Here is a 12336-nt window from a genome sequence, read left to right as displayed (position 1 = left end):
AGATGGCGGTGGAGAAAGCAGAGAAAGTAGAGAAGAGCAGCCATGCGAATAAATAAAGAATTAAATCCCTAGCTCGGGGTAAGAAGCAGCCGCGGCATTCCAAAGACTCCAGCCCTGTCAGCCTTGCGTGATTGAGTGCGGAGGGATGTATACAGGGGATCATCGGCCCAGGATATCGGGCCAAGGCCTTTTGACCTGCCAATAGAGGCCGACGATCTTGAGGCTAGATGCCACCTTCCTCTATAATATCCTTGGCCCGGCGCCCACAGATGAAGAAGCAATACCGCCTGCTGTATTGATGGAACTACCGCGTTCTTGGATCTACTCCGCAAGAGCGAATTAAGTTTCCATCAATCCCCTCCATGGCAAGTAAACGGCTAAGAGCCTTCTAGATATCTTGGCTGCCTATAAAGAATAAGCTCGGTCGGCTGCCGGCTGCCTCCGTCCCCCCCTCAGAGTCGAGAGATAAGACATTGTGGGGGGAACCGCTAGGGTAGTTTCAGCGCGACATAGTCATTTTATTGTCAACTTGACAAGATTTCCTGACATTGGGATCAGACTGTATGCTATAGCAAGGATTGCAGGGCATAAGCAATATCAAGAGCAAATAATTGGCGGTGTTCGCGATATTGATGATGATGGTGCAAGTGATGAAGTCTGATTTTGCCGGATAAGTACCGTATGTACCTAGGTAGCTTAGTACCTGACGCCCCTACCATATAGAGGTCCGTGACACAATACCTAACCCAAGTAGGCATTTATGCCGGCAGTGGTTGGCTACGAGCAAAGATAACGTTGTTTCCCCTTAAACACTGATATTCTGTCAGGTTTTTTCAAACTCAAAATCATATTTACACATCAAACATACCATGGCCGATAAGGATTGTTCGCACTCTCAAGACTCCGCTTATGAGACAGAAGCTATACTATCATGGTAACAATGTCAGCATGCATAGACTTGGCTACTCCTTGGCAAACGGGATCAGCGATACCGAGCAGGAGCCATTGCACAGGATAAAGTGAAATAGATTGGCACGGCCTGGGAAAATTGGATGGCGCACATATCCCGTGATGCGCCCCGGCTAAATCTCTTTCGTTTTCATTTATGTTCATGGTGTCCTATCTACGAAGTACTCTACATAGAGTGTGTACTTCGTAGATAGGCGTGAACGCATTATTGCCCGTTTCTGGTTTGCTGGTGAATGATCAGCTCAGTTAGCAAGTGCCCGGTGCAATTTTCTGCTTGTATTGATTTTATGCCACCGGCGTTTGTTCTTCCTCTTGTCTAATATGAGTAGCTAGTGTGTATTTTCTTCTTTCTGAGTTTGAATCTCTCCACGACTTGCTAATTTTATCTTTACTTTGTACTCCTCGCGCGCAAAACATAGGTAAGAATACATGCTTGTTCATTTTCCTATGTTGCTTGTTTAAAGAACAACTTATCTCCTGATTGATCAACTCAAAAGTTGTCTGAGCTGTTTGTTAATGAACCTGCTAGTCGCGGAAACCATCGATTGGTGGTCTGGTGTGAAAAAGGATGACTGTCGTTTTTCATTTGCTCTGGCCCATGGCCGAAGATCAATCTAGAGAATGAACTCAGCGTGGCCATCTCCAAGCCCTGTTATCTTGACATATCCTTTTTAGGGCCTGTGAGCGAATTGGTCTTCAAATCTACCTAGGTAGCATCCTCAACTCACTTTGAACGGCAACCCTAGATCAGGTTGGACTAATGGTCTCTTCTCAGAATGAGGAGTTTCCATTTCCTGAGATGTTATTATCCACGACTACTCTGTCATACAACCTTGCGTTTCTCCACGTCCGCTATTTGATACTTTGCATCTGTGTTTAGTTACCTGATGGTCCAAACAACTGCTGTCTCCTAAACACTCCATTGGTTGTCCTGTCTATACTATCACGCCTCCTCCCTTATAATAGCAATGAAGCCACGATATTTATAGCGGTGCCTCCCATCCTCATAACGTGGATGACATCGTGTCGCTGTCTATATAAGAATGTTCTCTCGAAACATGTCGGCGTTACGGCGCTATATGGCCGCTACATAACCACGGATTCTGAACTCTTCCCTTCCCACAAACATCCTCAAAGTAGCTTTCTACTTTTCCCTTCAATTGAACGTTTCACCTTGCGTTCTCTGACACTCTTTCATCCACCATCCTTGCTTTCCAGTCCCTCAGGATACCATGAGCACCATCGTCCCTGCTGACCCTCCTGATCGGAGCAGCCATTCGAATGGGCTGATTGGCCGATTCCTGGATCTCCATCTCTCCTTGAAGCCGCCTATCGAGCTGTACCCCGCCACTGACCAGCCGCATCGCGATGGAGATCGAAACAACACCATCTTCCTCCCTAGCTACCGACCAGCCCTTCGTACCACCGTTCCTGTCAAATACTACGTCAAGGTCGGCAAGTTCTTTGCTGAGGATAGCTATCTGGTTACCTTCCGCTTCACCGAGCATGAGAATGCGTCCATCCATGCGGCTCGTTCCGACGAAGCAGCCAACAACGTACGCTTTGAAGCCAAGAAGCAGTACGCTTTCTTAGTTCTCGCGGACCATCGCCGCCAGATGCTGTGGGACAGAGATTGGGAGTGTGCCATTTGCAAGCAGCCAGCAGTTACGCTCCACATGCTCGTTATTCTCAGCGACCAGAACTTGAACCCACGCGCCCCCTCGGTCTTGTGCAATGCCGCCCCGATCTGCAGCCGCGAGGCAGTGAGCGCTTGCCGCGAAGCCGCTGGAGTCATGCTCAAGAAGAAGGTCAAGGTCGACTACTCTCCCGTCATTGGTGAGGAGGCAGACTGGTATTGCGAGAACTGCGGTACAGGCAAAGATATCAAGTTCTGTGGTCTCTGCGGTAGCGTTGGGTAAGTTCTCATCTCTACACTTTGGTATTTCATTTGGTTAACGCTCAGTTAGTTACTGTTCTAAGGAGTGCCAACGTGCCGGCTGGGCTGAGCATAGGATCTTCTGCAAGGGTTATGTCCCAAATGACAAAAATCAGCTCGCTGAGGAGGGACTAGTGAAGGAGGACACGACCGAGGAGATCGAAGAAATTGAGCGAGCTGATAGGATTCAGAAGCTTGAGAGAATTGAGGACCTCATCCGTGAAACTTATCCGTTTAGTGTGGTGATTAACATCACCAAGGACGAGGATAAAGGCGGCGACGCTACCATGCTCCTCTTCTGATATTGCAGGCATGCGTTGATGGAAACCAGGTTGCTCCCAGGGAATTTTCCGGCTTAGAAACTTGAAGTGGAGGGGAACGTTGCAATCAAGGCAGTTAGCAGATTAAAGGCAATCGGATACTTTGACATGACCTCATGACTTTGATTTGCCCTAAATGAATCCTAATATTTGGCGCCTCAATAAATAGTAACCGAAACGCTGTAAACAGACCTTCCCAAGCTACCCAGGACATTAACGGAAATAGAAAGGTCTCGACGCCCAAACCCTAGGAAATTCGTTAATACTATATGAATCTTGAATTTTCGAATAGTAACAATACTGGTAGGACATGGTAAGGAGAGCCTCTGAGAACGGCGTCCAAAGCTAAGATAAGGTAATATTCAACAACATGAAAATTTATTCACGAGCTGGGCGGATAGGCAGGGCGCCATCGGAATCACTGCCTAGAGCGAGATCTTCCTCAGCAGTACCTTCCTGGGGCCTTCGTGACTGCGATTGGCACTGACTGGCACTGATTGGAATATCGACAGGTTGTGTTACTGGGTGATAGAAAATAGGACGATGCTCCTCTCTAGCCACAGATGGTCTGTTCATGCTCTGCTCCGGAATCTGGTTACCGGCTGACGAGCCAACTTGCTCCCGTTCTGCCATATTGCGTGGCAGAGAATTATTGTTCTGGTCCCCCTCCTGCATTGGGAGCATCAGGTGATCTTGTGGCCTGCGAGAGGCAAGCCCCTGGTTTGTTCCACGTACCAAGACAATGTTCTTCTCCTCCAGCGTCTGAGATGGGGAATGTTGCTCTTCTCTTGCCAACCGGAGCCGCTTCTTGTTCCCCGCCTCTACCTCGAGCAGCAGCAATTGATAAGGCGTGGGCTGGCAGGGCTTCACTAGGGATTGTTGCTCTTCTCTTGCCAACCGGAGCCGCTTCTTGTTCCCCGCCTCTACCTCGAGCAGCTGCAATTGATAAGGCGTGGACTGGCAGGGCTTCACTAGGGATTGTTGCTCATCTCTTGCCAACCGGAGCCGCATCTTGTTCTGCTGCTCCAGCCGAAGCAGCTGCAATTGGTAATCGTGCAATTGGGAATCTCGATAATTTCCACCCCCTGTCAAAGGGTCTATGGATACTTGGAACTGAGATTCATAGCATTCCTGCGAGGCAGGCCATCCTGGTTGTCTTGCCTCGGCTTCAGGCTCGCTATGGGGGGTTTCCGCTGCAGTAGCTGAGGCAGCGAGGGATGCAACCGGGACTTTGCGTTCGATAGTAACCATGTTTGATGAGAGGATTGCTTGTTTATATTGGGGATGAAATGGAATCCTCTTTAAGGATTTGTACAGCACCTAGATAGTATTGGGGATTTGGGGATGAATGGTATACGAGGCTGAGCAGGACTAGCTGGATGAACGCTGTGTCTTGCGAACCTACAAAATATACATATATGATGAGATTGAGAAAGGGCTATGAAGAATATCTGTAGATGTAGAGGAGAAAAATCCCAAGAGAAATAGAGGGAGCTGAAGAGATATTGTGCTCCTATTGTAGGCAGAAGGAGGCCTGACGAGCGATGCGAGGGGGTGCAAAGCTGCCAGCAGGGGAACCCAGTCTAGCCGAATTAGGAGTAGCGCATTGGGCATCACATGTGGGGGATGGCGATGCGTGAGAGTGCTGCAAGATAACATAAGCGAGCGATCTAACCTAATAATGGGACTGAGTGCAGATGGCGAATGCTTGCCAGTTGTAGCGTAAGTACCACGCGTATCGGGCTATCAGCGTATTAGCTAACGGAGCATAGCGCTGCACGGAGTCGTCGCCGGGCGGGTCTGGGAGTACTCCGGTCGCGGTAGCGAGCGACTCCCGCTAGATCCATGCCTCTCGCTTGTTTCCGCAATCATAACAAACGTCGATAAGACGCGTAGCAGACATCGTCCTTTGTTATGATTCTGTGTGCTACGTGGTGTTTCACCCCGCCTCCCGCCCATAAGCACGAGTCAGAGCGTCTACAATGCAGTTTGTAATTAACTGAATTCTGAATTTTGAAATCTTCGAGTCATTGATCTGGTATAAGTACAGCCATCCCAGTAATAGCATCCGCATCAATCCATCCCATATGCATTATCAGCGCCCGTCTAGCAAGAGCTCATGTGTCGCCGCTAGCTTGTACAGAAAGAATACCATCCTTCATACAAGATAACAAGAAGCAGAAGCCCCTCCCAACCGGTCATCAAAATAATAAAGCAAGCTACCATAGCAGTAAAAACCATTTCCGTAAAGCACAAAACGCGTGATATGGTCCCCTTTCACGTCGCGATATACCCAGCCACAACGCCGATGAACTACCTAAAAGGAATAAAGAATAAGACAAAGAATAAACTGCTTATGCGGCAGCCTTCTTTGGCGTCGCCTTCTTCTTAGGTGCGGCCTTCTTCGCCGCTGGTGCTGCCTTGGTCTTGGTCACGCGACCGGACTTGGTCTTGCCAATGACGGCTGGCTTGTCGACGACGGCTGGGGCCTGCTGATCTGTTAGATGATATACTCTTCTGATCGACGAATGAGGGTCACTGACATCCTTGGCCTTAGCAGCCTTCTTGGGAGCAGCCTTGGGCTTTGCGGCGGCGGCCTTTGGCTTGGGAGCTGCCTTGGGCTTTGCGGCGGGAGCCTTGGCCTTGGGAGCAGCAGCCTTCTTCTTAGGGGCGGCGGCAGTCTTCTTCTCAACCTTGGGCGCGGCGGCCTTTGGCTTTGCAGCGGGCTTGGGCTCCTTCTTTGCGAGCTTGGTTCCGCCGGATGCACCTATTGAAATAGTTAGGCAGGGCGCCGACGATGAGAATGCGCGATACGTACCCTTGGGCTGAGCGAAGACACCCTTCTCAACACCAGCCTTCAACGCTCTGTTGAACAGAGAGTCGAACATGCTGTCAGTGGCGTTGATCTTGTTGTTGGCCTTTACATATTTCTTGAGGGCGATGCGGCTGCATGGCGGTTAGTATAAAATTACTACAGGTAAACAAATGACGCGTCGATCCCGTCTCAGAACTAGAGCGCGTGGAATTTGGGGCGTCGTACCTTGATCCATTGCGCTACAAGCAGTGTTAGCGAGAACATTTTAAAAAGTCATGGGAGGTGAACATACGTCTTTGAGGTTGACGATGGCATCAGTGATCATCGCTGCACCAAACACGTCAGCAAATGCACCGATTAAAAATTTAAAGCTGGCCGCAGCTGCGCGCACTCCATGCGACCGCGAAAATACATGCGCGATCGGGAGGCGACGTGGTGCGGGCAAGCAGCAAGCTTACCTTGGTAGCTGGCATGCTCGGGAGCGGCAGCCTTGGGCTTGGAGGCAGCGGCAGCTTTAGGGGCCATTGTGAAAGAACTGGTTAATTGATTGATGTGTGGGATTGGAGGGATACAGATGGTCGACAGACGATTGAATGAATACAAGGATTCAAACAAAAATAGAATGGGCGATGGTGGTGGCGGGGAAGTTCGGTTTATCTTTTGGTGGGCGAGTCGCGGTTCGAGGGCGGAAGGAAGAGAAAGGATGAGAGAGAGGGGAGGGGCGCCGAGTTTATGTATGAGACCCGGCCGACGAGCTAAAAGCTGGATCACTACGGCTCTAAGCGAGAAGATCTGCTTTGGACGCAGTTTGCAAAAGAACACGCTTTTTTGTGATTGGCTACATGTTGGCCCAGAATCCCATCCGCACATCCAACGGTCACCCCGAGCCCCCCGACGGATCATGCGCAACACGACACAACAGTCGCTCTGCTTCTCGTTCTCCCACACGCCCACGCTGCCACGCTGTAATCCAGCAAAATGCCAGCATATAGTCGTGGTCTCCCGCCAGCGACGGTTCGAGTCGTCCAAATACTTTGTGCGCTTCGTCTGGAAAATGCCCCAATATCATGCGCTTGATTAAGTCCTCCGGGACGCGTTGTGAGCTGATCTATGAGCTGGAAAAGCGTCGAGTTATGCGACTTTGATGATATCCACACCTCAACCTAATCTATATTGCCCGTGGATACTGGGGATGAAAGAGGACATCTCCAGCTATCCATTCCAATGCAACAACTGCCAAATAATTTGCGTGGTGGATGCAACGTGCCTGATGAATGGTGGTGGCATGCGACCGAGGTTTGAAGCCATCGCGAGTTTGCCAACGTCAACAATAAAGCCGCAGTATCCAACCACCACAACATTATATGGTTAATATTACCTCGCTCAGAATGTTTTTGATCGAATTACTTGAAGCTTATATGTTCAAATTGGATATTTTTTGCTTGTGTGGCGTGGGATGGGGTGCAGTAGAAAAGTCGTGTTTTGAAGTTGTGGATTGCGACCGAGGGGCAAATTGCCAACACCACCTTGGCCTCACCCCTCAGGATTTGTCAAAAGATCTTGCTCTGGTCAATGGCCAGAAACCACAATACATGCCACATTCTAGTTTTTGGTTGAAGGACTTTTCTTTTTTGTGTTGGGGGGTCACTGTGGTCTTGTTGATGGACCAGCTGGTCAGAACGCGTGCCACGAACGTGCACCAGAGTCGCGACTGTACACTTGGCTTTTGTATGACCGAGATGGATCATTCTCTCTGCATTGCAGGCCCGCTTTGAAAATCTTCTCCTTTGCGCTTTTGGCCCCTTTTGCAAAGCAGCTATCGAAAGTTCCATTACGGACGTTCTCACCTCCGAAACGCAAGTGCGACCGGGAACTTCCAAAGCCTTCTGTTGAGCCTGAACTCACATGTCTTACACGCCCGCCTGCACTGGCCCGATGCGCTTCATTTCCACTTTGAGAAGGCAGGGCCATCGATTTATTTGAGTTGCGATACTACAAAATGCCATAATTCAGAGCCGTGCAATCCAAGTGGTGACCGGAGGGCTTGCACTCGATGCGCCGTTCAGTGAGCGAGATGACGCCATCATCTGTCTCGCCTTTCCAGTTGTCATCGTAACTCCCAAGGCAGGGGTAGTGGCCAAAGAATTTGGTGTAAATTGCAGAAGAAATAGAATGCATTATGGGGTGCGGGCGTGGACTTATGGACTACTCTCCTTCAGCCAGCGACTCGCGAATCGTGATGAGGGTTTCCTCGGGATACTTAGCGACCTGCACATTCGTAACCCAACCACTCTACCTTATGGGTACATTCTGGATAGGAACTAGTTACCTACCTACCTAGGTAGGTATATAAGTTTATCAAAATTTGGAAAGCCCGACTCGGGGCATCAATGTTTGGGGGATCGCGACTTCCTTATTTCGAAAATTCATGGGTACAAAGCAATCCCCTCTCGTTTCAATCACCTCCCTCCACCTAATTCAACCCATTAGTACTAATCATTGCTACCTGCACCCACCATCACTTACCAATACACAAGTGCCTCATTTACAGTCGCTGCTTTCATATACTCTTACTGGTACCTTGCTCAACTTTGTTAAGCCCTTCCAATTGCAAAGAGGATCGAAACTGCTATCACTTGGCGTGCCGAGCTCAGTTTGAACCGATCCTACAACTTCCTCCGGTATGGAGTACTCGTGGGATCTCGGACTATGGGCGCCGCCGTGTACACGGATTCTGAAGGAAATAGAAAGGATCCATGTACGGCTCCTCGTGCCCAATTCATAACAAATTTGGAGAAATCTTAGTGTTTTAAGCATAACCCCCAACTAATAGTTCTTGACAGGCAATAGCCCATATGCTGCCGCGCAGCCTAACGATGCAGGTAAGGCTTGATGCTGTCGAGGAATAAATTCACGGCAGTTGTTGAATCTTCTGACTAACGAAACACATTAGGAGCTCGAGTCCCTCCGGTCGAGACTAATAACCACGACGATGAATATAAAATCCTCCCCTTATGCAGTCCAGTACTGGACATACCGGTCCAGATGTTTACTGGATCTTGAGTACCCTGAACTTCCCGCAGGAGACGCCTATAAGGCGTTGCTTCTATGTGAATCCCGGCTCATCAAGGACGACCCCGTTGGCCAACAAGTCCGTCAGACAAACGAGCGCGAATATGCCGAACATCATAAGCCAAACGACAACTTGGATGGTAGAGCTTCGCTAGGTTATTGAGTCGAGGATCTCACAATGCCAGCCCTCGAGCTGGCGTTAAGAATTAAAAACATACAGCTAATATCAAGCTTAGTTTTCATGCACTGATCGTAGCTTTGGTAATTGTAACTTACTTTGATTATATCTACTTATTAGTTACATTTTGGGCCTATTCGTAGTTTATAATCTTGACAACCCTCGCCTCACACATTCTTCACATGTAGTCCCCACTACCTCACCTCTGCTCACCACCCCCTAGCAGCTTGAAACTCGTAATCACCTTCTGTGTATCTTTGAGGTAAGTCCTATCCCGGTATGAACCTTGAGCCAAGTCCGTACTCTACCCCTCCCCTCCTTAAGCTGTCTATAGACGACCCTCTCAATGATTTTTAACTACGTATTTCTCATTAGCCCCTTTCTACTACTCAAGCAAAACCACAAAATGATACTTACCGAATACCTAACCGCGTTTTGAATATGAGCTCGATTTATAGCTGGCGCCTCTTTTTTTCTCAGCTCTCATCTGGATAAGTACTGAGCTCTGTGCCTTGGTAGGTTGGGTATAAAGGAGGTCAACCTTCCTTCGCAGCTTGCCACTCCATCTCTTCTTGTATACTACAGTAGTCCTGTTGCTGTCCCACGCTTGGGCTTGCATGTGCTTGATATAGTGGTTGATTGATCTCAGCAATAGAGGGGTGAAGGTTACAATTAGATGGATCCCAGCCCACACAGGAGTGGCAGGAAATGAGGCAGTGGACCTGCTGGCAAACAGTCAACTGGGCGGCAACCCAAGGACCAGAGAGGACAGCCCCAAACTAGAGGCCAACTACTACCGTGGCTACCCCAACTCCTCGTGCAAGAGGATATTGAACGCGTCGATTATCCTTTTCAGGACAGTCTGGCCTGGTTGATTCCGTGGTCTGGCTGGCGCCTCTTATATGCGTTCTCCGGCTTCGCCCAGAACTCTTGGCGTCCGCTCTTGGTTGAGGACCAATGACCTTCTGCTGCCAATTTTGCCTTCCGCGCTGCTTTTTTGGCCTTTTTCTTCACCTTTTTCTGACGATTAATCTCCTCGCGTTCGGCGTAGTAATTTTTTGCCTCTTCCAGAACACGGTCCCATTTTTCATGCCACTTATCTGGCCCAGTGGATTGTGCAATTGCCTGTGCAGCTGATAGAATGGCCTGCTGTGAATCGTTAAGACTTTTGCCATGAGAACCTCTTACTGCAATCATCAAGAGAGCCCGAAGTGTGAAATTCGCGTCGTTCCCTGCTATATGCAAGAAATTGAAGGGGCAATCTAGTTCTATCAAGAGGTCGTTCAGGCTTTTCCGATACTGCAATTGGAGTATATTATAAGCAGCTTTTTGCGGGTCCACTATGGCAACTGGTTCCAGCTTGACTTTGAGCTCGTTTAGAAGCCACACATCGTGGTAGCCATCATAAACCACAAGAACCACATCTCGATTGACGACCAAGCTTTCGATCTTTTCCTTTATCTGATCTGGATGAACAGTTTCTGATTGACCGAACAAAAATCTTCTCGCAGCTTTTGAGCAGTATCTAGTGGGGCCGACACAATAGTTTTGAGTTCGAAGAAGATTATCTTCTTGTATAGAAACTAGAGGCCGAGAGGGTATAATATTTTGTAGAGCCCTAGCATCAAGAATAGAAATACCAACCTGAAACTGCCTAACAAGAGGTATTTGACCTGCTCTTGACATTTTCGGTATCGAGTGAAAGGAATACAACATCTTTCATTGATGTATTCGGCAATTCTCGGCATTCTCCTGATAATGTCGGAGGCTGGTCAACCGGAAGACCGAGGAAATATTGAAGTAGTTGCTCGTCTTGATATACCGGTCTTGCCCTCGAAGCGACTTGTGTTCCTATAGTCTCTGTCATATTGAAATGGATTGCTTCGAAGACAAGAAGACTGTAGTACTGTAAGAAGGGCGTATGAGATAGTCGCAACCTAAGAGATTTCAGCGATGACTCATCAATACATGAAGCAACGTATATCTGTTGGACCGACCGTAAATGCCACAAGTCTGATTTCGACTAAATCCTCTTATTCTCACGAGGCTACCTGGTTGGGTTACCTTATATACCCTGCGAGTATGTTTCGACTCCCGCGACAGGATAAATTACTTGTGTGTGTTCGGCGACAGGTTCTCGTTGATCTAGAACAGGAATAAAGGCCGCGATTTTGCATGTGCATTCACTCAAACAAGGAACATCAGGTCTACATCAAGACCACCGAATAACTCGAGTTCGAGGACTTCGATATTCCTTTCGTTGCGCGTTTCAAGTTTGCTTGAGTTGAATCGAAGACTTACGTCTTAGTACGGGTGAGAGTGTGAGCCCGCGGCCCCAAAGCCATGCTACTGACAATACTAACAGCACCTCACATAGCCTTAAGTTCTCACACTCGACCATCACGACGGGACAAACGCCAATTGTCTTATTCTAGCTTATATAGTACATACTAACTTTTTAAGGTCACGAGGCAACAACGGCCACCGAATTAGATTTAGCAGTCGAAGACAACCCGTTAAAAGCGGGAGATTAAAATATTGCCGCTACGAACGCTGTCGCGATTATTCTTATAAGGATTTGGAATCGCGAAGAAAATATGCACCAGTCCTGCTTGTAGGTACCAATTGCCTCCCGTGAGTACCACACTTTTCAGCGTCTACTGATACATATGACTTAAGCGTGCTAGTTTTTTTGTTCGGTGAAATCGATGATATCTAGGCAGCGGCCTGCTCGACCAAGACCTCTCGTGGTGCAGGCTGGAAATGATCTCTTCGGAGATGTCAGCTAAGATTGGGTCAGATGACGATATTGCGACTACGAATCTCCTCCTCGCTGTCGTACGAACGATATCGCCGCCTTCAAATTGATCGAGCGCTTCCCAACACTACGCACCCCCCTGGAATCGATACTAACGTATCTTTCTATCTTTTTATCGAATCGATCTGCTAACAAAGAAAGACATACGTTAGGTAGTGGCTCTGGCGATTACTACTCTTGTGTGTAGTTGAGCCCTTTCTGACAGACGACTCTGCCAACTACCTTGCA

At 48.5% G+C, this 12336-nt stretch overlaps 5 protein-coding genes across 5 annotated transcripts; 2 read left to right on the top strand and 3 right to left on the bottom strand.

Annotated features, from left to right (window-relative positions):
* Positions 1-2201: 2201 nt before the first annotated feature.
* On the top strand, positions 2202-3207 carry BP5553_09288 (uncharacterized protein; the record flags this gene model as incomplete). The annotated part of the gene is made up of 2 exons (XM_032017911.1): positions 2202-2884; positions 2937-3207. 2 exons carry the CDS (start codon positions 2202-2204, stop codon positions 3205-3207), a joined length of 954 nt encoding a protein of 317 aa, XP_031865818.1.
* Positions 3208-3603: 396 nt separating this feature from the next.
* On the bottom strand, positions 3604-4476 carry BP5553_09287 (uncharacterized protein; the record flags this gene model as incomplete). Its single annotated transcript, XM_032017910.1, has 1 exon — positions 3604-4476. One exon carries the CDS (start codon positions 4474-4476, stop codon positions 3604-3606), a length of 873 nt encoding a protein of 290 aa, XP_031865817.1.
* Positions 4477-5579: 1103 nt separating this feature from the next.
* On the bottom strand, positions 5580-6565 carry BP5553_09286 (uncharacterized protein; the record flags this gene model as incomplete). The annotated part of the gene is made up of 6 exons (XM_032017909.1): positions 5580-5714; positions 5769-5992; positions 6044-6171; positions 6266-6279; positions 6333-6367; positions 6499-6565. 6 exons carry the CDS (start codon positions 6563-6565, stop codon positions 5580-5582), a joined length of 603 nt encoding a protein of 200 aa, XP_031865816.1.
* A 2184-nt stretch (positions 6566-8749) lies between these two features.
* On the top strand, positions 8750-9275 carry BP5553_09285 (uncharacterized protein; the record flags this gene model as incomplete). The annotated part of the gene is made up of 4 exons (XM_032017908.1): positions 8750-8798; positions 8884-8922; positions 8994-9059; positions 9124-9275. The coding sequence occupies 4 exons, from the start codon at positions 8750-8752 to the stop codon at positions 9273-9275; spliced, it is 306 nt and encodes a 101-aa protein (XP_031865815.1).
* Positions 9276-10142: 867 nt separating this feature from the next.
* Positions 10143-10976, bottom strand: BP5553_09284 (Uncharacterized protein; the record flags this gene model as incomplete). Its single annotated transcript, XM_032017907.1, has 1 exon — positions 10143-10976. One exon carries the CDS (start codon positions 10974-10976, stop codon positions 10143-10145), a length of 834 nt encoding a protein of 277 aa, XP_031865814.1.
* Positions 10977-12336: the final 1360 nt, after the last annotated feature.

Source organism: Venustampulla echinocandica (assembly GCF_003357145.1).
Source record: "Venustampulla echinocandica strain BP 5553 chromosome Unknown scaffold_10, whole genome shotgun sequence".
Taxonomy (NCBI): domain Eukaryota; kingdom Fungi; phylum Ascomycota; class Leotiomycetes; order Helotiales; family Pleuroascaceae; genus Venustampulla; species Venustampulla echinocandica.
The sequence above is the reverse complement of the archived record's forward strand: the minus strand, read 5'-3'. Positions and strand labels throughout refer to the sequence as shown.